Raw genomic sequence first — 24,591 nt, 5'->3', positions numbered from 1 at the left:
TTTTAGTATTTACGACATCAAATAACCCATCTACGATAGAGTATTTGACAGGCGCTTGTTTTGATTTTAGCATGATTATAGTCAGGTAGCCTAGTTGGCCTAATGGAGATGTGTAATGGACAGTACTCTGACTTTGTAAGGTCCTTTGGGGAAACCGAATTGTCTTTACACTTTGTACATGATCGCCAAATTGCATAAAAATTGAGGTAATATCGCGCTGTAGTCTTAGTATTACCTAGATCATATGTTGAATGCATGCTCTAACTTGTCTGTGTATAACACTGTAACAGAGTTCGTGTTTACCAACAGATATCCTCTTGTTCCTGGATCTAGGCATGTCGTTGTAATCTATTTTCAAAGATCAGATATCGAGCAATATATGCTGATAATGCTCACTTAATAATTGTTGTATACTTCAGAGAGCTGATAGCATTAGTTAGGCTTATAATGATAATGGGTTATTTTATATAAATATGTATTTAATATATAGAGGATACTGAATGGTTTCCCGTTTAATATAACATATATTTCATGAGTATGACAGAATATTGATATTTTCACGAGTGCGAAGCACGAGTGAAAAATATCGAAATATTCTGTCATACGAGTAAATATATGTTATATTTAACTTGAAACCATTCAATTTTCTGTTTATTGCATTTCATAAACTTAAAAACAAAATTAAAAACATCGAAAAATTTATAGTAAAAAAGTGCGGGAATCGGTAATGACGTCATCTCTTTGTGACGTTACTCCACGTCAACATGACGGCGCCATTTTGAAAGGACTGGTCAGCACAATGTAAGTGTTGTCTGCTGTTATCAGAGAATATGTGCATGAATAGCTAACGTCAAGTGAGTATTTAGTCAAAAACTGCATGGTCAGATTATTTCAAAAATAGAGCAAAATAACTAATTTATCTATCTCCGCTTCGATTGGAAAAATCGGCAAGTTTCAACGAGGTGAATACAAAAGTCCGCTCTGAATGGTCAAAAACGGAAAACTTATATTTTCACTGCAAAATCTTATATTTTCACTGCAAAATCTTATATTTTCACTGCAAAATCTCATATTTTCACTGCTCATCGCTGCAGTGAAAATATAAGTTTTATTAGTTTCATAAATCTCTATATTTCACTGGCAAAAATGCAATAAATCTAACTTAAAAACATTCAATGATCAGTTTTTTAAAAAAAGTATTGCACACACCATTGCAGCAGTAGTATTCCACACGCAAATATCTCATCAGAATAAGAATGTGAGGACAGGTGGAGATTCAGTCATCTGTCATATTGCAAATTTAAGTTTGAGTTAAATGTCTTTATCTCTCTACTTCTTAATTAAGTAAATTTATAAGGTTGATGAACAATGTTGTTATAGTTTCAAAGAGGGTGCAAATAGCATTTACCTGGTGTCACAATGAAAGGACATGTCTTTCCCATTGTGGCAAACTTATCAAAATTTTGTTGTAATGTTTTTGCATTCCAACAAGAATTGTCATTTGTAATATTATTAAACATGTATATGATATATGGGACTAACAAATCTTAAGAGTACATGTACCATATATATATATATCAATTTTATCCAGACCGGCTGATGACAAAATCCATGGACACTCCTTGCTTGACTTTTAGTTTTAATCATATACATTGCACATGTATGTTATCATACATTCTACATGTACAAGACTGCTCTCTGATATCTGATGATAAGGAAATAAGGAAAATTGCTGATTTGCTTTATACCATTTTCTTGTAAGCCTTATTTTGCCCTTTTAAATATACCGAACCATATCTTATAATGTACATACATAGATCTGCAATTTTTGCTGAAGTTGTCAACTAATATGGATCTTAAAAATTGATACATTCAAATCTCTGGGGAAAATCTTTTTCAACATAACCCTAAATAATAATGGCTAAACAATGTTTCTTCTCTGTTTACAGCTGTTTCCTATGTAGCTACCTTTGACATTTCATGAAAAAAGAATGACAGATCCAGATGAAAATTGGAAAGAATTGGCTGCACAGAAGGAGAGAGAATGGAAGGAAGTCACCAATCAAAGGTAAAAAGGCAGCTGAATAATCCTGTAGGATAATTACAAATATTTTATTTCAACTGTAAAGCAGTATTACTACTGAAAGATCAAGAGTTACTCTACTTATCCTACCCTGTAATAAGCCGATTTAATTGTTTGAGTCAGAAGATATGTTTTGCACTCCTATGAGTATGATTTGTAGTTAAAGATTTGGATAGTTATACATATACACATATTTCAAATGTTATAGCTTTAATATTTAGAATACAAACCCTTGAGGCAGCTTACAAAGACAAGGACAGACAACTCCAAGAAGAAAAGGCAAAGTTCACAAAGCTTAAGGAAGATTTCAAGTACAATCTGAAAGTCCTAGAGGAAAGAGACAAGGAATTAGAAACATATGATTTAACTTTCAGTGGTATGTTATCCACTTAGATGGGCCATTTTGGCTTCATTGTCTGCTAGTAAAATTACTGATCACATTAAAATGAATACTTCTATTAGGACATTGCCACCAGTTACTGAATTGAATTTTCTGGGGGGAAAATGCAGTTTTTATTCAACTTATTGTTGTAACCAAAGTATGAGAAGTGTTTGTCCAAACATGAGAATTATTTCATATTTGGACTTAAATATGAAAAAAGGGAAGGAGTCATTTGTTGGGTCCCAATATTACGTACATTCAAAACCACAATGACAATTACTGTTGTGCTAGCATTACTTTTAACACAATAATTGGATAGGAGGGGACTTTTTTATTAAGTGTATGTGAATTATCTTCTATTATACCTCACAACTGTGTAAAAAGTGGAAGTTCACTGTGACCTACCTTACCAGCTTTGGTTTTTATTTGCAGAGATGTTACAAGCATTTTCCAGTCGTTTACAATTTTTTCTGTAAAAGTAACATAATTATATATAGAGACAGCATGTCATATTTTATTACCGTTCACATTTAAACAAAAAGGATTCAGACATATATGATTATGATATCCTGACATGTAATATGAATAATGAAATAATATTGTATCAAAATAATGAAGGGTAGAATAAACAGAAATGTCCTTCTGAAATATTTTGGTGGCTCGGATTTTTATTGAATGTGCTCATTCTTCATTGTCAGAGCTGAAGTCAAGTCTGAATGTGAAGAATGGAGAGATTAGTGAGATGAAGATCAAGCTTGATGACATGAAATCCTGGAGTGACAGAGAGAACCAGGCACGAGAAGAACTTCAGCTACATTATCGACAAAGGCTGAAAGAGAAACAGGCGGAAATTGACTCCTATAGATGGTAAGTACTTAATGGTCAACAGAGATACTTCATCAGCTCCTAGATATGTTCAGCTTTGTGGCTTTAAAACATTTTTGTTACATTTTTAGCTCACCTGGTCCGAAGGACCAAGGTGAGCTTATGCCATACCGTGGCGTCTGTCGTCCGTCTGTCCCTCCGTCAACAATTGACTTATTTGACTTCTTCTTCATAACCGCTGATCGGAATTTCACCAAATTTGGTCAGAAGCATCCCTATGGGTAGGGGACTCAAAATTGTACAAATGATTGGGCTGACCCCCTGGGGGCCTCTGGGGCGGGGCCAAAAGGGGTCAATTTAGCTATATTGATATTAATGACTTCTCTGAAACCGAGCAATGGATATCGCTCATATTTGCCTGGTAGCACCTACTTGGGGTAGGAATTCAAAATTGTACAAATGATGGGGCTGACCCCCTTGGGGTCTTAGGAGCGTGGCCAAAAAGGGCCCGTTTGGCTAGATTGATATAAACGACTTTTCCTCTGAAACCAAGCAATGGATATTGCTCATATTCGCCTGGTAGCATCCCCTTGGGGTAGGGATTCAAAATTGTACAATTAGTGGGGCTGACCCCCCGGGGGGTGAGTGGCGGGGCCAAAAGGGATCAATTTGGCTAAATTGACATTTTTAGAATTACAATAAAACCAATGTTCATGTACGTCCATATAAAATGCTTATGATATATTGACATAGCAATACCAGCGACAAATATACTTAAGCATAGTTCTCTTGTTTCATATCTCATGAAACCAGGTGAGCGATACAGGCCCTCTGGGCCTCTTGTTTTAATATAATAAAGAATATCTTGAACGTGGCCGCTAGTATGAAAATAAAACAGTTTTCCTTTTTTGTAATGACAGTATGTGCCATATGGAAATGGTATATACATAGTACATGTATATTAATAATTTTTCAGTTCCAAAGATTCAGAACTACAACAGGAAAGAAAAGAGTTTGAAAAATTCAAAAGGAATCTTCAGAGAAAATTAACAGAAGTTGAGGAAGAACTTGATACCCAACGAAGAGAACTGAGTGCAGGTGATGCATTTAATATTCTGTGAACAACTATTGAAATAACAGGATACAGGTAGCTGTACATTGTACAAGGTCACTGTCAATTAAGATTTTTTAGAATTGGTTTCCACATGATATCTTTAGTTTGTTGGGGTCAGTTCCACTTCATACACTGATTATTTGCATGTACAACCTGACCAAACCTTAAATTATTATTCTTTAGCATATGTTATGCATTAATATCTACATCAATCAGATGGGTAAAATATTGCTTTACACTCACTTGTTTTTTGTCAATATCTATTAGATGTAAAAGGGGATAAAGAATATACATGTACTATAACTTATAGTTAAGCATGTATTCCAATATAAAATCTACTTAAACTAGGGTAACATACTTTGATACTTTTTCTCTCTCTCATCTGTTTGTTTGTTTTGTGTACTTATGCTCTTATTGCACTGACATAATGCCTTTTGAACAAAGTTTCCTTACTCATTCTTTGATCATTTGCTTTCAGAATTTGAGGATGCTTTGAAAAGAAGAGAACATGAGTTTCGTCTGCAAACTGATGAAATGAGCACAAAAGTTTTAGAGTATGAACTTAAGGTATGACAGGTTTAACATTAGATAATGATTTATCAGTCACCTTAAGCTTGATTTCTAATAGCTTTTTGAATTGCCTGTCTTCGTCTGTCATGCGTCCATAAACAAATTTACATTTTCGACTTCTCCTCCAAAACAGCTGAACAAAATTCAATGAAATTTAACAAGGTGCTTCTATGGTTAAGGGTCATATTGACTGAAATTTCAAAAATCTTCTTCTCAAGACCCAAATAATGTAGAATTAGATACTCTTCATAGATGGAAGGGTCTTAAGGTGCTTTACCAAAATTGTGAATTTCATGACCTGGGGGTCTCACGTTTGCCGCAGGGGAGGGGGTAAACTTTACTATATTTTATATAGGGAAATCACATTTTTGACTATTATTTGTTGGATTTGAATTGGAATTCATTCTAATTTGGTTAACATTATCAGCATGGGATGACAGCTTCATGGTACCCTACTTTGGGATATTTAGGATGTGGTTATATTTTGGTTTATTTGGTGCCTGGGGTGAATGAGCCAAAACTAAACGCACCAAAACTTCACGAAAAAAATCATTGGAACAATATCCGGATTATAGCAACCATCTTTCCGTTCATTTACTACATACCCATTACTAGCTTCCGCAATCTGTGTTGATGTGTGATGGAATATTGTTTTTTGATAAAAACGCATCAATAAAGGTATGTTTTCATCTAAATATGTCATTTTCATTCTGTTGTTTTCATATTGATTGTTGTGTCACTATAATACAGATATATATGGACCATCATTTGGAAAATCGTGCCAAAATTAGCTGTGTTCAAGGATAAGTCGCGTCTCGATCTATCAATTCACTTGTGTAACTTACAAAGAGAAGACTGCATGCTTTCCTGTGCAACCAGGTGAGACGAAATACAAAAGGCTTATACTGATATGTTCTCGGAAAATACCTTTTAAAACAAAGGCTATATCTCAGGTAGGTGATCGAATCCTGTCACTTAGCCACAGAGCTTTTAATCCTTGTGTACACATGTTGACGCGACAAGGCTTCTAAATATATAGACTTTCGTAGCGTAATGAACAATTATATCAATTACATAAATACATACAGGTAAGTGCCAAGAATTAACACACATGATTGTAAATGCCAAAATTTGATGCACCAATATTTAACCACCCTATTTTGAGCAAAAACGCCAAATTTTCCTAAAGTACAGTATGCACATGTTGGCTCTGACTGACCCCCTGGGCTGATGGGCGGGGCCATGACCGTTAAGGCCCATGAGCCTCTTGTTTGCAAAAGTTATTGCCCTTTGTTTCTAATATTAGCAACTTTGTTTGGAGATCATCTATTGATAATTTCTATGAAGCTTGGTAGGCTTTATAACTATGATATCAAGTTTTGTTTAATGAGTTGGAGACTTTTGATTACTTTTTTTCCTCAAACTGTTAGAACATTGAACCTTGACTTTGTAGTGAAAGGTGAGATTAATAGCATGCCGGCTAGCCACTCTGAAGGTAATACAAATCTGATTTTAATGCAAGATAGTATATAACACTATATGGAATTTGACAGGTGTACATTGTTTTGGTTCACAGTAATCTTATAATTTCTAGGCCAAGTTACTTGGTAAGGAGATGGAGATGATGAAGGATGCACAGGAAAGGAATGCCCAAGAATACACTGAGGTAGAGAGGAACCACCGACAGCTAGAGAAAGCTCTGAAGGAGAAGGACTGGGAACTGGCAGACTTGTCAGCTATGAAGGATGCAAGGTAACTCAATGGGGTGAGGGGAGATCACATTTTAAAGAAGATCTCACATCAATTACATTTGAAGACATTACTGTCTAAGTGGTTAAAAGTTTTTTTTTGTCACCATGCTATCCGCGAACATAAACATTAATTCTCTGTCCTTTAAGATATAGCAGTGTTGTCAGTGAAGATTTAAGAGGAAAGGCAATACTCTACCACTTTGGAAATATTATTAGAATGAATGAAATTAATTACTTGGTTCTTGGACCAAATTTTCTAATAAAAGATGAGGAAGGGAGTTATATTTATTTTATTCATATGATTGGTGAAAAAACAGATAAGTCAATGTGTTTTTTTAATCATTTTCAAACCAATTATCCATTCTTATATATAAACTGCTTTAAAATATGGGAAACAATGATTTATCATGGTTCTTTGTCTTTTTTAACCCTTTGGTGGATTACAACCAAAAATGTGAAACATCATTAGGGGATGGCGATCCTATTCTATACAATGAAGCTGGTGTGACCCATTGGGCCAGAGTGATGGGGCTCCAAAAGGAGAACTCTGCTCGAATTTTGCTTTAAAACCCTACTCCTCCTTAAACCTTTGAGTGGATTTCTGCCAAATTTTTGTGGAGAGGGCAAACATGCTTTATATAAATCAGTTCTAGCCTCTCAGGAGAGAGGGACACTTATCACATGGACTGTACTTGTGTAAGATCTTCTATTAATATTTATTGTCAGATGATTGTAAATGGACATGGCCTTCTTAGCTCACCTGGTCCGAAGGACCAAGGTGAGCTTATGCCATAAGGTGGCATCTGCCGTTCGTTCGTCAATAATTGACTTCTTCTTCTTAACCATTGATCAGAATTTAACCAAATATTGTAGGAAACATCCATATGTGGCTGGGATTCAAATTTATACAAATGATAGGGCTTCTCTGGAACTTATATGACATTGATATTTCAGTGGTAACTTAACGCTAGGAGTTAAATTTAATTGATACAAATGATTTGACTGAAACCCCCCCCCCCCCCCCCCCAGGGACCTGAGGGGTGGTGCCAAAAGGGGTCCATTTGGCAATATTGATATAAATAACTTCTTGTATTACCCACCCCATAATCATATATAGCATTGTTAGGCATCAAGATATAAACTATAAACAAAATCCTGATGTAAACTCCGAGGGACTTCTTTAAACACAGTCATGTTGAGTCTGGACTTTATTTCTGGGTCATATCATTGGAGCAGTTGAGATACCCATCCCATAACTATATATTTGCTCAAATCAGCCATGTGAGCGATACAGGCCCTCTGGGCCTCTTGTTTCCACACATTATTCTCCCAAAGGGTAATGATGGTTTTTTATTCAATCTGGAAAAATACATGAGATGGGGGTTTTCGTTTTTTACATCAATGCAGTTGAGGAAGGGTCTGAGAACCAAGTAATTATTATTTCAAATTGTATAGGTATCAGTATGTCGGCAGTGGCAGTATTGTCCGCACAGAGGCTTCCATGCCATAACTCAAAATGATCCCTTTTACCGATCAAACTCCAGCTTCGTGCAGATCTTCCTTACCAAAAGTGCTTGCTTGAGGTTGCTTTTCAGGTCTGAAGTTCAAAGATCACTGTTACTATGAATAGGAAATCTGTTTCTGTGCAATAACTCTCTAAATGACCCAACTGTCTATGCAGGCAACACTTCTGTGGAATTTTTTTTCTTTTTCGGCCTGAAATTATTAATATATTTACATGCACCATTCTCTGACAATGGAGGTTGGGATGTATTTATGTGATATCTAACTTCCTTTGATTTCATTGTTTCAGGATATCTGACCTTGAGAAACATCTACAGCAGTCAGAGATGACTATCAACAGAATGAAGGAAGACTTTCAGAGAAAGTAAGCCTCTTCACCATACAATCATATCAACTTATCTGTCTTAGTGTCCTTATTAATTAATCCCTCTGAGAGGAGTATACAATGTATATTGCTTTCTGTCAATGATAGTAGAACCTCTACATACATAGTCATTTAATCTTTTTTATTTAACAATCTACTTTCAATTGGTTTATTAGCTCATCTGGTCCGAAGGACCAAGGTGAGCTTAGGCCATACCGTGGCGTCCGTCGTCCGTCCTTCCGTCAACAATTGACTTCTTCTTCATAACCACAGATCGTAATTTGACCAAATTTGATCAAAAGCATCCCTATGGGGTGGGGACTCAAAATTGTACAAATGGTGAGGCTGACCCCCCCGGGGGTCTTAGGGGCAGGGCCAAAAGGGGTCAATTTGGCTAAATTGATATAAACGACTTCTCCTCTGAAACTAAGCAATATATATTGCTCATATTTGCCTGGTAGCATCCCCTTGGGGTAGAGATTCAAAATTGTACAAATGGTGGGGCTGACCCCATGGGGGGCTGAGAGGTGGAGCCAAACAGGGTCAATTTGGCAGACAGCAATACATAGAATAGTTTGTTTCACAGACATAGTGAAATGGACAGATATGGACGTGAGAAAGAAGCAGCCCTGGCCAAAGTGAAGGAGGGCTATGCTGACAGGGAGCAGTCATTATCTACCACCATCAGGGAGCTACAATCTGCCATCGAGGATAATCAAGTGGAGATACGCAAACTTCAGTGGGCGAGACAAGACCTGGAAAAGGAGAAGGATTTACAGACACAGAAGTATGTTATTACAGACAATTCACAGACAGAGCCCAAAAGGGGAAAGTAGGAGTGATTCTTTAAATGACTACTCCTTAAATACGAATAAAATTATTTTGTCTAATAGAGCTTGAAGCATTAGAGAGGGAAGGAATTCTTTATCTTGTTGGTAAATGAATGGTGTGACTCTCCTTACGAGCAAAGGAGTGGGGTTTAGTATGGGAAATGGGTCTTCAACATTTCACTTTCTCCAGGTGTGATATTAGAATACATTGTTTCAATATTAATGAGTATAAAAATCAGTTTTTGTGTAAATGATTGTGTCCAACTTGTTATTTTTGGGTTGATTTGATGTTTGAAATTCCATAAGTTAATAAACATAAATGAAATGGGTTCCAAGATCTGTGAATTTGATGTAATTCCTGGTATACAGTGGTATCTGTATATTAAAATATTTGTTGATGAAGAAATGAGCCCCAGTATCTGTTTGAGTATGTGGTGATGATGAAATGAGCCCCAGTATCTGTTTGAGTATGTGGTGATGATGAAATGAGCCCCAGTATCTGTTTGAGTATGTGGTGATGATGAAATGAGGCCCAGTATCTGTGTGAGTATGTGGTGATGATGAAATGAGCCCCAGTATCTGTTTGAGTATGTGGTGATTATGAAATGGGGCCCAGTATTTGTATGAGTATGTGGTGATGATGAAATGAGGCCCAGGATCTGTGTGAGTATGTAATGATGATGAAATGAGGCCCAGGATCTGTGTGAGTATGTGGTGGTTATGATATGAGCCCCAGTATCTGTATGAGTATGTGGTGATACAGTGTACATAGTGAGTATATTTTACAGGTTACATGATGAACTATGTGAGATAAAAGACAAGTGGGACAAACAGACAACAAATGTGTCCCGCAGTCAGGTCAATAAGGATCTGGAGCTGGAAGCACTCAGGGAGAATGAGGCCAAACTTAAAGCTGACCTCCAGCAGAGAAAAGAAGACATTGAGAGGTATGTTCTTTTAGATATTTACATTTTGTACAGGAACTGCAATCAAGAAAGAAGTAAAGATTGAAGTAGTACAGAAAAAAGTTGTGTAAAATACAGTGGAATTCACCAGCAATGTTATATCCTGTTTGAAAACTCCTGTTTATAATTTGTCTCAATTATCTGGAAATCTTTGTATATCATGACTTGTTGAATACAATTGCAAATATGTGAAATTTTATTTGAAATGTCTTGTTTTGATAGATACAAAAAGGAGTTGAGTCTGGCTGTGGAACGAGAGAATAGTTTGGAGAGAAGTAAGGTTCAGTTGGAGCTTGACTGGCAGAGACGCTTGGAGGACCTAGAAAGGCAGCAATATGAAAAGTCTGAGGACTTTGTTAAGAAACTGACACGAGGCAGGGATGATGTGAGTGTTTAAAGAGTTATTCATTATTAAAGTTATTACAGTTCTAGCATCACCCCTAGCAGCACTATCAGCAATCTTTTGATGTCCAAGTATACAATATTGTAGTTAAAGCTTAGTTAACGTACATACAACATACAATTTTATATGCAGGTCGAATGAGTCAAACCTATTATAAATAATATAGAATTTTGATTAATGAAACAGCTTTTATTATATACAATGTTTAATTCATGAAACAGCTGTTATTATAGAGGATGTTTAATTCATGAAACAAATGTTATAAATATTACAAAATGTTTAATTAATGAAACAGCTGTTATAAATACATGTAATATTATAATAGAATGTTTAATTAATGAAAAAGATGTTATTATATACAATGTTTAATTCACGAAACAGCTGTTATTATAGAGAATGTTAAGTTCATGAAACAAATGTTATAAATATTATTGAATGTTTAATCATTGATAAATAATATAATAGAATGTTTAATTAATGAAACAGCAGTTATATGTAGAATGTTAAATCAATGAAACTGCTTTTGCTTTATAGAATGTTCAGTTTATGAAACAGCTATTATAAATAATATAGAATGTTTAATCAATGAAGCAGCTGTTATCATATTGAATGATTAATTAATAAAACAGCTGTTATAAATAATATTGATTGTTTAATTAATGAAAAAGCATAACAAGTGTTTGATATAAAAATGTTATGAATATGCACATGTGGGATAGAGTAATTCATCTGAATAATAGGAAGACAGATATTTTCATGTTTGTACATATTGTAGGCACTGGCAACAGTGAAGGAAAAGGAGCGAGAACTTCAGCACCGTGAGACATTGATCAGAACGCTGTACCATGACAGGGAGCAGGCCCTAGCCACACTAAGGAAACATGGCATTGCTGTTGAAAAGAATAACAATGTGAGTTTTGACTGTATTTTCTCTCCCATTTGTAATACTTACCACACAGACATAGCCTTTATTTGTTTCTCTTAACAAATACGTCAATAATGCATACAGTGCAATTTTAACACAAAATGACTGTCAACTCCAGAAGTCACCCAGGGCAAATAACTTATTTTAATTAATGGCCATATGGTAGGAAAGAACAATATATCATATATTCACCTTTCAAGTTGATAGTTTCATTGATGGCTATTAATTTGGAATAGGTTGGACATATTTGGTCTGACAGAATGATTGTGTAGCCTGAAATTAGGATTTTGTACCTAATAAAAGTTTAGTTTGTCTTTCAAAATGAAATGAACTGCTAGAAAAGTCATTTTCATTTTATGTCTAAGTTTACACTTCCAACCTTCCCTTAGGTGGATATGGAGAAAGTATGGTTAACATCAAACTCGGAGGATATTGAACTTCTCCAGAAGCAAAATGATAGTCTGAAGTCTGTCATCAAGGAAATGAGGATGCAGATGGAAAATCTAGGGCATGCAATTCCTGCTCCAGCCTCAGAATCTGTGAGACATACTGGAAGCAAAGATAATGGTATGTAAATTCCTGCACAAATTCTTCATTATAGCTCCTTAAATCTTTCTGATGACTTAAAAGATGCGGAGTTATCAGATGCTAATTAAATATTGGTTTGATTACATATGGGTAAGTAGTCTAATTACCAACTTTGAAGTTTTTTTATCATACAGAAACCTTATAGCAGCTGTTATTCAATTCCACACAATACTATTAATGCTGAGCATTAAACATAGTCCTCTTGCAGGTGCCTGAAAAGAGGAACCTCTTTTTCATTAGACATGAATAAAATTGTTTCAGATTATGTTGAAAATCTTCAACAAGAGGTTCGATCTTTGAGAAAAAAAGCAAGAGATCTAGAAAATCTTGTGGAGGAAGGAAAGCGATATGGAAAGATACCTGTATCAGCTTCCACTGCCACAGAGCAGGAGGTGTTGATGGAAGTGAAGGACAACCCCACACTCCGATGCCACATCAGTGCTCTTAATGAAAATATTGGTAAATTTAGCTGTAATATTGTAATATACTGTAAATAGTTTCATTTCACAGAATTCTTGATAGTGTTTTGATAACTGGATACTTACTAATGGAACACTTTTACAGGAACTAGTTTTATTCCTTTACTAATCTTTCCTTTTTCTACAGAAAGCCTAATGTTGTGAACATTACATACAAAATGTACCAAACAATTTTGTGGTTCGTTTACCAAGAATCTATCATTCCTTGTAATAGACCCTAAAAAGATACTAGATATGTCACAGACTTATGATACTGCTACAGTTACAGAATTGTGTTGGTATAACAACAAAGTATCCTGTAATTATTGTAACTGTGATATATAGATATCAGCTGTCACATGTGTGAATATCAGGATACTAAACCAGACCCACCAATGTAGTAACACAATATGTAGTAACATCATACAGTAATGCCACTGAGGTAGTAACACAATATGTAGTAACATCATACAGTACTGCCATCGAGGTAGTAACACAATATGTAGTAACATCATACAGTTCTACCACAAAGGTAGTAACACAATATGTAGTAACATCATACAGTACTGCCACCGAGATAGTAACACAATATGTAGTAACATCATACAGTACTGCCACCGAGATAGTAACACAATATGTAGTAACATCATACAGTACTGCCACCGAGATAGTTACACAATATGTAGTAACATCATACAGTACTGCCACCGAGGTAGTAACACAATATGTAGTAACATCATACAGTACTGCCACCAAGGTAGTAACACAATATGTAGTAACATCATACAGTACTGCCACCGAGGTAGTAACACAATATGTAGTAACATCATACAGTACTGCCACCGAGGTAGTAACACAATATGTAGTAACATCATACAGTACTGCCACCGAGATAGTTACACAATATGTAGTAACATCATACAGTACTGCCACCGAGGTAGTAACACAATATGTAGTAACATAGTAACATCATACAGTACTGCCACCGAGGAAGTAACACAATATGTAGTAACATCATACAGTACTGCCACCAAGGTAGTAACACAATATGTAGTAACATCATACAGTACTGCCACCAAGGTAGTAACACAATATGTAGTAACATCATACAGTACTGCCATCGAGGTAGTAACACAATATGTAGTAACATCATACAGTTCTACCACAAAGGTAGTAACACAATATGTAGTAACATCATACAGTACTGCCACCGAGGTAGTAACACAATATGTAGTAACATACAGTACTGCCACCGAGGTAGTAACACAATATGTAGTAACATCATACAGTACTGCCACCGAGGTAGTAACACAATATGTAGTAACATACAGTACTGCCACCGAGGTAGTAACACAATATGTAGTAACATCATACAGTACTGCCACCGAGGTAGTAACACAATATGTAGTAACATCATACAGTACTGCTACTAAGGTAGTAACACAATATGTAGTAACATCATACAGTACTGCCACCGAGGTAGTAACACAATATGTAGTAACATCATACAGTACTGCCACCGAGGTAGTAACATAATATGTAGTAACATACAGTACTGCCACCGAGGTAGTAACACAATATGTAGTAACATCATACAGTACTGCCATCGAGGTAGTTACACAATATGTAGTAACATCATACAGTACTGCCACCGAGATAGTAACACAATATGTAGTAACATCATACAGTTCTACCACAAAGGTAGTAACACAATATGTAGTAACATCATACAGTACTGCCACCGAGGTAGTAACACAATATGTAGTAACATCATACAGTACTGCCATCGAGGTAGTTACACAATATGTAGTAACATCATACAGTACTGCCACCGAGATAGTAACACAATATGTAGTAACATCATACAGTTCTACCACAAAGGTAGTAACACAATATGTAGTAACATCATACAGTACTGCCACCAAGGTAGTAACACAATATGTAGTAACATCATACAGTACTGCCATCGAGGTAGTAACACAATATGTAGTAACATCATACAGTTCTACCACAAAGGTAGTAACACAATATGTAGTAACATCATACAGTACTGCCACCGAGGTAGTAACACAATATGTAGTAACATACAGTACTGCCACCGAGGTAGTAACACAATATGTAGTAACATCATACAGTACTGCCACCGAGGTAGTAACACAATATGTAGTAACATCATACAGTACTGCCACAGAGGTAGTAACACAATATGTAGTACTCATACAGTACTGCCACCGATATAGTTACACAATATTAGTCACATCATCAGTACTCTGCACCGTAGGTAGTAACACAATATGTAGTAACATGTACATCATACATTAACTGCCACCGAGGAGTACACAATGTGTAGTACATCATACAGACTGCCACCAAGGTAGTACACATTGGTATAAACATCATACAGTACTGCCACCAAGTCGTAACCAATAGTAGTAACATCATACATTACTGCCAACGAATAGTTTACACAATATTTCTTAACTCATACAGTACTGCCCCGAGGTAGTAACAACAATTGTAGTAACATACAGTATGCCTACCATGTAGACCACAATATGTAAGTAACTCATCACCGTACTGCCACCGAGATAGTTAACATATGTATAACATTATACGTACTGGCCACGAGTAGTAACACAAATATGCTAGTAACATCATGCAGTACTGCCACCAAGGTAGTAACACAATATGTAGTAACATCATACAGTACTGCCATCGAGGTAGTAACACAATATTTAGTAACATACAGTACTGCCACCAAGGTAGTAACACAATATGTAGTAACATCATACAGTACTGCCACCGAGGTAGTAACACAATATGTAGTAACATCATACAGTACTGCCACCAAGGTAGTAACACAATATGTAGTAACATCATACAGTACTGCCACCGAGGTAGTAACACAATATGTAGTAACATCATACAGTACTAGCCACCAAGGTAGTAACACAATATGTAGTAACATCATACAGTACTGCCACCGAGGTAGTAACACAATATGTAGTAACATACAGTACTGCCACCGAGGTAGTAACACAATATGTAGTAACATCATACAGTACTGCCACCGAGGTAGTAACACAATATGTAGTAACATACAGTACTGCCACGGAGGTAGTAACACAATATGTAGTAACATCATACAGATTTGTATAGATTGTGTGACATGTGGGGTGAGTAACAAATGCTATTATTTATTTTTACAGGTTCTTTAAGGTCAGAAAAGGTAGAGTTTTCTGCCCAGGTAAAAAAGCAACAGGCTAGGATACAACACCTGGAGAGGTCTATTGAGCAGCTGTCTAAAGAGGTCAGCCTATTTCACTTGTGTAGTGTTTGGGTGAAAACAAAAGTCAGATTGATGGGATGAGAACTTTAACCATTTGTAGACCACATGGCAAATATCAAAAGATCAAAGTATACAGCACAATGTAACATCTGTCCATCCAATGTAAGCTTCAGGCAAAATAATATAAAGTATTGACCGGTCAGGTGGCGTAGCTTTTAACACACGATTTTCTCCGTGTATTTTGGTTTTCTCGAACCCAGCTTCGCTACGTAACAAGAGGGATTAATAAAAGTTAAATAACTTGTTTCAATAATTGTAAAATAAAGTTAAAATATTCAAATCTTTTGATAAAGTTCTCTTGAGGTGAAAGATTGTAAGAAATGATTACTTGCTTGCTGTAAAGTTTCTGTTTTTTCTTTAATATTTGTTCATGGATACAGGCTTTGTTTCACAATGGCATTGAATAAAAGATTAAAAGATAAATGATGCATCCCCATTAAACCTAGGTTTTAATTTTCAGATAACTAATCTTTATATAAATCATGTGTACCAGTAGAGTGCATATGTTCATTAATAGTAAAATCTAAAATCCATAATTTCAAAAATGTTTTATTGAATGAGAGACTAATAGAATCTAACATGGGTCTGTTCCGTGGACAGGGATATCTCAACCTGAGTGAAAAAATTTGACTAGTTACAGCACAAAGCTTGCTGAGTGCTGGCCAGCCAATCTCTTACACACGTGTTGAGATATCCTTTTTGCAGAACAGACACAGGTTCAATTTTTTTTCTCACATTATTGCACACAATTGTAAGTTACTGAGACAAAGTTTCAGTTGACCTATTGCGATTGCCTTTTGTTCGGCGGCATCCATCATGCGTCGTAAACAATTTACGTTTTCAACTTCTTCTCAATTACCAACAGGCCCAGATAACTGATATTAGATCTGTAGCATGCTGGGATGAAGAGGTACCAAGTTTGTTCAAATAGATGACCTTGACCTTCATTCAAGGTCACAGGGGTCAAATATACTAAAATCTTTAAATGACTTCTTCTTGATAACCTAAAGGCCCACAGACCCAATATTAGGTCTGTAGCATGCTGGGATGAAGGGCTACCAAGTTTGTTAAAATGGATGACCTTGACCTTCATTCATTATCTATATGTATATTATAACATGGAGACATTCCTCCAATACCTGATGTTGTCTATAATCCCACAGCCCCGTCAGAAGCAGGTGGAGGTTGACCAGCTGAGGTATGATCTCAGTGCTAGAGAGAGACGAAGTCAGGCAGAGATTGGGAGCATGAGGCAGAGAGTGTCGGACCTTGAGATGCAGCTAGCTGAGGCCAGAAAGGAGAGTGACGAGTATTACCGCTGTAACCTGGAGAGGAATATGGAAGTTACAGGACTGCGACAAGAGGTTAGCGTAGGGCAAAGTTGTGTCTTAAATTACAGTTTTATAGATTTCTTTCGCTTAATTTGTATTATGCAGTATTGTATAGATTTTTTTCAGTGCAGAAACAAAAGAAAGTTATGTTACAATTGTTACATTAAGCTGGATGTTAATTTTTTACTGACAATGAATGAACTTTACATGCATGTGATAAGGGTACTAAAGCTACAGAAAGATATTTTGTGCATTTGTACATGTGACATTGATATCAGATGTAATTTCAGATTTCAGCTCTGAAACTGGACATGGCTGACAAAAGACCAACTGTAAACTTTGGAGCACAGGTATAGTTTTACACTGTGACAATATATTTTTTTCACCTCCGTTGCAAGGTTGATTTTACAATCCCTCAATTTGATTTAACTTGATTCTTGTCATATAATTTTGTACAAAATTATATATTCCTGTTTCTTGGGATATTAAAACAGTCTTTACTCATGAGTTTCACATTGATACAATATATTACATCTTTTAGATATCAGTTGTTGAGACTATTATGAATTCAAATATGAAACTTTATATATTGTAACTATGTTGAATCAGGCCCCATTTGAAAACATACCTAGTAAAGTATTTACTAAGTGAACTGTGTATTGATGTTGTAATTGACCTCAAACTTCCCCCAGGAGTTAATGATACAGCAGCTGGAGGATGAAATCTCACGATTGAGACAGCAGGCCCCAGAACTCGAAGGATCTGTGGACCTAGGCCCAAAGGGCCACATCAAGGGTTCCACAGCAGATCTACAGCATAAACTCAAGGTAGCAGCAAAACACATCGCACAATTAGCTAAAGAGAAACAACAGCTCATTGAAATGGGTAATCGGCTGAGAGCTGACCTCAAGAAAGCAGGTGAGGAATATTTAGAGAATTGAGATCTAAGTACAATAGAATGCTTAGTAACTATTGATTTAAATACCATGTGGTTTACTGGTACAAAGTGAGACTTTACACAACCATTAGATTATACCATTGAAGCAGAATAGTAGTTCCTGCTTTAAGTGCTAGATAATTGTACAATATCAGCAAAATATGTCACAATGTTAACATCTCAGTGAAATGCAGTCTAATAAACTCTCCTGCAGTCAAACTTATCCGCAATGTATAAGGTAATGAACTGTCTTTAATGTATTTTATTTGAATAGGCATTAACCCTTCTCATGGTCCTCCAAAAAGTGCTCCTCCTGCCAACAACCAGGGTGTCATGTCACAGGAGATGCTCAGTAGACTTGGTCAACTGGAAAGACTACAATATCAGCTGACTAGACAGGTATGTACTTGTCCATCACTATAAAAGGTAAATGGTTTTAACATATTCAACATAGAATATATTTTACCATACAACAGTATCGCCAGACCAGACAGATATACATGTAAATTTTCAACCCAACACTGATAAAGTTCTTTAGTTTACATTTGTATATTGTTTTACAGCAACTGGAATATGCCCAGAAGTTCCCACCAACAAAGCATGAGGAGAGAGATTATGTTGATTCTGAAGTAGAAGAGAGACCTCCTTCCATCCTCAAGAAATCTATAGGTATTTGTTATGCTATAACTAGCCTCAATATTCTGGTCTCTATAGGTATTTGTTATGTTATAATTAGCCCCAATATTCTGGTCTCTATAGGTATTTGTTATGCTATAATTAGCCTCAATATTCTGGTATCTATAGGTATTTGTTATGCTATAATTAGCCTCAATATTCTGGTCTCTATAGGTATTTGTTATGCTATAATCAGCCCCAATATTCTGGTCTCTCACAAACCGATTGTACCACTCTCTGCCCTGTACTCCCTAGGAACAGATTTTAAACAATTTGAACTGCTTTTAGCTCACATAGTATGAAATGCCAATGATCTCACGGTATGGCGATGGATCTTTCATGTCTGTGCTTCCTTACAAAAGTTCTTTTTTTTTTTTATCTCTTGGTCATATCCTTATGCTGTATTTCTATGTAGTTTCCTTATGTAAATAACCTTAATTCTAAGATGATAATCAGTTATGTATCAGTATTACCTTTTTAGTACTTGCTTTGTTACTTTTTTTGACGTAATCTTTTTCACTTAAACCACCAGACTTTGCTGAGACTGATGATATAATAAATATACGAGCTAGTCATGATACAACAGACTCACGGAGGTCTGGCCTGACAGACTCCTCCAGGGCACCGTCCTATCCAGGAAATACGTCACAGACTAGAGAACAGTTCCTGATGAGCATGTCATCTGTTGGTGGAGAGTCTCTCCAGGAAATCTGGAAGATGATGGAGGAAAGACCTAGTCCAAGTCCATTTACTCCTCATTATTTGGACAAACACGGTAGGCTCAAAGTAAAATACCACACAAAAACATAGATCAGTATTTGTTTTTTCTATAAGTGCAATTTTTTTTTTATGCAAATAAATAAGTTGTAATAAATGTGTGCGTAATAAATGTGTGCGTCATTCAAAATATTACCTTACACCTCTATTCTCACATCCTTTAATCTGTCACAGAACCAAATCACCTTGAACACATTTCGACTGTTCAATACTATTTTTATACAATGGTTCTATTAATAAATGTTAAGTTCAGGTTATTTTTCATTACAGGTGAATACCCAAGTAATAACTCTAACAGGAGCCTAGATAGTTCAGGAGAGCTGGTTCTGAAAGGGAGAAAACCAAGTATGGAAATGCGAAGTAAATCAGACTCTAAATTATCAGGAAAAGCTGCTGGAAAGAAAGGTGCTGTGAAACATATGCGGAAACCAAAAATACGCAATTATAATGAAAAAGGAGTCCAGTGACATTTAAAAATTCACTGATAATTGGATAGCAGAATTGACAGACTTCATTATCAATAAGTACCAGTGAGACCAGTATCCCAATTACAAACTGGTTTCTGAGTAATAAAAACACCCATGTTTAGTTATCCTTGCCGACATCTATCCTGGTATATCTCAGTTACACTGACTGCTAGTATTAACCAAACCGTAGAACGTATGGAGTAGATTCAAATAATGTAATAGTATATACCCACATGGTAATGAAGAAACATGGGCGATGGTCTCTGTGATGTCTTCGCGCCAAAGTGCTGAGTAAAGTCATCGTACAATAAAATGTACTGGTATCTGCATTGACTAGGAATTCCTATACATTTACATATTTATAACAATAAATATTCATCCCAGACCAGTTTATTTCTATTTATTTGTTAATAGCACTACTCAACATTATTAGTGAAAATTGCTCTTTCAGTCAGTCTACTTAACTCTTGAATCACTTGTTTACTTTACACTTGAATCACTTGTTTACTTTACACTTGAATCACTTGTTTACTTTACACTTGTCACTTGTTAACTTAACACTTGAATCACTTGTTTACTTTACACTTGAATCACTTGTCTACTTAACACTTGAATCACTTGTTTACTTAACACTTGAATCACTTGTTTACTTTACACTTGAATCACTTGTTTACTTTACACTTGAATCACTTGTTTACTTTACACTTGAATCACTTGTTTACTTTACACTTGAATCACTTGTTTACTTAACACTTGAATCACTTGTTTACTTAACACTTGAATCACTTGTTAACTTTACACTTGAATCACTTGTTTACTTTACACTTGAATCATTTGTTTACTTAACACTTGAATCACTTGTTTACTTAACACTTGAATCACTTGTTTACTTAACACTTGAATCACTTGTTTACTTTACACTTGAATCATTTGTTTACTTAACACTTGAATCACTTGTTTACTTTACACTTGAATCACTTGTTTACTTAACACTTGAATCACTTGTTTACTTTACACTTGAATCACTTGTTTACTTAACACTTGAATCACTTGTTTACTTAACACTTGAATCACTTGTTAACTTTACACTTGAATCACTTGTTTACTTTACACTTGAATCATTTGTTTACTTAACACTTGAATCACTTGTTTACTTAACACTTGAATCACTTGTTTACTTTACACTTGAATCACTTGTTTACTTTACACTTGAATCACTTGTTTACTTAACACTTGAATCATTTGTTTACTTTACACTTGAATCACTTGTTTACTTAACACTTGTCACTTGTTTACTTTACACTTGAATCACAATTTTCTACTTAACACTTGAATCACTTGTTTACTTTACACTTGAATCACTTGTCTACTTAACACTTGAATCACTTGTTTACTTAACACTTGAATCACAATTGTCTACTTAACACTTGAATCACTTGTTTACTTAACACTTGAATCACAATTGTCTACTTAACACTTGAATCATTTGTTTACTTTACACTTGAATCACTTGTTTACTTAACACTTGTCACTTGTTTACTTTACACTTGAATCACAATTTTCTACTTAACACTTGAATCACTTGTTTACTTTACACTTGAATCACTTGTTTACTTTACACTTGAATCACAATTTTCTACTTAACACTTGAATCACTTGTTTACTTTACACTTGAATCACTTGTTTACTTTACACTTGAATCATTTGTTTACTTTACACTTGAATCATTTGTTTACTTAACACTTGAATCACTTGTTTACTTAACACTTGTCACTTGTTAACTTAACACTTGAATCACTTGTTTACTTTACACTTGAATCACTTGTCTACTTAACACTTGTCACTTGTTAACTTAACACTTGAATCACTTGTTTACTTTACACTTGAATCACTTGTTAACTTAACACTTTAATCACTTGTTTACTTTACACTTGAATCACTTGTCTACTTAACACTTGAATCACTTGTTTACTTTACACTTGAATCACTTGTTTACTTTACACTTGAATCACTTGTTTACTTTACACTTGAATCACTTGTTTACTTTACACTTGAATCACTTGTCTACTTAACACTTGAATCACTTGTCTACTTAACACTTGAATCACTTGTCTACTTTACACTTGAATCACTTGTTTACTTTACACTTGAATCACTTGTTTACTTTACACTTGAATCACTTGTTTACTTTACACTTGAATCACTTGTTTACTTTACACTTGAATCACTTGTTAACTTTACACTTGAATCACTTGTTTACTTTACACTTGAATCACTTGTTTACTTTACACTTGAATCACAATTTTCTACTTAACACTTGAATCACTTGTTTACTTTACACTTGAATCACTTGTTTACTTTACACTTGAATCACTTGTTTACTTTACACTTGAATCACTTGTTAACTTTACACTTGAATCACTTGTTTACTTAACACTTGAATCACTTGTTTACTTTACACTTGAATCACTTGTTTACTTAACACTTGAATCACTTGTTTACTTTACACTTGAATCACAATTGTCTACTAAACACTTGAATCAATGGTCAGTCCCTATTATCAAAGTCAATGTTGCTTTTCGATCTTCACATTAAGCTATCCAAGAATTCCACGGAAGTGGATGTCACCTGCACAGAAAGTTGAGCACTTGATTACAAAGAAGACTTATTGCATAAACAGATTTTCTATTTTTAGTAATAGTGACGTTTGACCTGAAAAGTAATCCAAAGCAAGCATTTGTGGTAAGGAAGATCTGCATGAAGTTGAGTTTCATCCACCGTTGTGAACTTGAGTAATTGCACAAAAACTTCTGTGCAGACAACGCCATTGCCGACATAGACAGTGATACCAATATGCTGCATGCTTTTTGCAGGCGACACAATAAACCATGACATATATGAGAAATTTTAGAAAGATTTTCTCAGAAATAACAAAGATGGAGTGATCTTCATTGTCAAATGGAGACTAGTGATACATTTGGGACTGATCAGACACCAAGATGGCTATCAGCTATTTTACAATCAGTCCTTATGAATGCTATATAACCAATTACCGTACTTTGGGGAATTTACAGATGTAGTTCAAGACAATCCAAAAACATTTCTACAGGACATCTTGGATTCTGATCAGCCTAAAAATGTAATATGCATCACAATAGAACCATTTCAAGAGAGAACCCCTGCTAATCAGGGCCCTGCATGAAAGTGTGGGTGCCTTATAGTAATCATTGTGTTCGTCCGTCTGTCTGTTCGTAGGTCCGTCAGCACTTTTATTTCCATGCAATGAACTCGAACTTTATACTGTGCCTTCTTATTGAAAGTGCTTGCTAGCGATTGCTTTTCTGTGTCATAGGTCAAGGTCACTGTTTCTAAATATAGAAAATTAGTTTCCATGCGATAACTTAGTTTGCTTTTGCCAATTAAATTGATACTGTATACAATACTTGTTTATTTGCAATTGCTGTTCAGCTTTGAAGGTTAAAGGTCAAGGTCACACTTACTTTAAAAATTGAAGTTAAGTGTTCACATGTATTAGCTCTATATTCCAGTCAAAAATGTATTTGTTATGTGTTTTTCTATATTCCAGTCAAAAATGTATTTGTTATGTGTTTTGTTGGCTTTTATGACAGAGTGTACTGTGGTTTGCTAGTACTCTGTCAGTCTGACTGGCCATCTTGACTTTCGACTCAAATATTTTTCGTGCTGTTTTTCATTGAAGCATAAACCTGGTGTTACACTGATGTGCAGATGTGCAATAAGGGTTACTTAAAACACCAACGAAAATATACTGTCAGAAATTATCATTCATGGCCATATTTCACATGGCAATGCACATTTTGGGTTCAAAAACCTTCCTTAAGGTTCAAGATTAAGGTTGCTGTTACAAAAATTATAACTAGGAATATACTTTAAAGTACATCATATAAGGCCCTTACAGAATGCAAAATGTTCAGCTATCACATATCTGATGATACACTACGATATTCAGATGTACAATAGGAATTTAAAAAGTTGCTGTTAAGGTCAATATCACAGTGTAGTTTGTATATTTGCATAACATAGTAATTCTATATCAGGGTATCAGTCAGGTTAAAGTTCAGGTATAGACACCGACACATTGTTAGACCCTCACTGGCATGTCGGTTTTTGAGGTAGAATTGACCATTGACAAAGGCAGCTTGAACAGCCCAACATCTTTGATAAAGTACATTTTTGATGAGAAAACATTATAACAACTATATTGAAACAACATAAAAAAAATCATACAGTAACA

At 35.3% G+C, this 24,591-nt stretch overlaps 1 protein-coding gene across 3 annotated transcripts; it reads left to right on the top strand.

Annotated features, from left to right (window-relative positions):
• The first annotated feature begins 36 nt into the window (after positions 1–36).
• On the top strand, positions 37–20,704 carry LOC117328949 (coiled-coil domain-containing protein 57-like). 3 transcript variants are annotated; one of them, XM_033886584.1, is made up of 22 exons: positions 37–206; positions 1,950–2,068; positions 2,305–2,459; positions 3,164–3,332; positions 4,267–4,388; positions 4,883–4,971; positions 6,569–6,726; positions 8,539–8,613; positions 9,188–9,400; positions 10,232–10,390; positions 10,631–10,793; positions 11,587–11,721; positions 12,126–12,303; positions 12,586–12,783; positions 15,992–16,092; positions 17,295–17,495; positions 17,753–17,812; positions 18,155–18,380; positions 18,674–18,798; positions 18,963–19,068; positions 19,607–19,849; positions 20,122–20,704. In XM_033886584.1, exons 2-22 carry the CDS (start codon positions 1,992–1,994, stop codon positions 20,316–20,318), a joined length of 3,150 nt encoding a protein of 1,049 aa, XP_033742475.1. In that variant the 5' UTR covers positions 37–206; positions 1,950–1,991; the 3' UTR covers positions 20,319–20,704. The 3 variants fall into 3 exon arrangements, with proteins under 3 accessions (XP_033742475.1, XP_033742493.1, XP_033742484.1); XM_033886602.1 differs by having other exon boundaries at positions 9,200–9,400; positions 20,122–20,701; XM_033886593.1 differs by lacking the exon at positions 37–206 and adding an exon at positions 772–801 and having other exon boundaries at positions 20,122–20,701.
• Positions 20,705–24,591: the final 3,887 nt, after the last annotated feature.

This window comes from Pecten maximus, chromosome 1, assembly GCF_902652985.1.
Source record: "Pecten maximus chromosome 1, xPecMax1.1, whole genome shotgun sequence".
Lineage (NCBI taxonomy): Eukaryota > Metazoa > Mollusca > Bivalvia > Pectinida > Pectinidae > Pecten > Pecten maximus.
The sequence above is the reverse complement of the archived record's forward strand: the minus strand, read 5'-3'. Positions and strand labels throughout refer to the sequence as shown.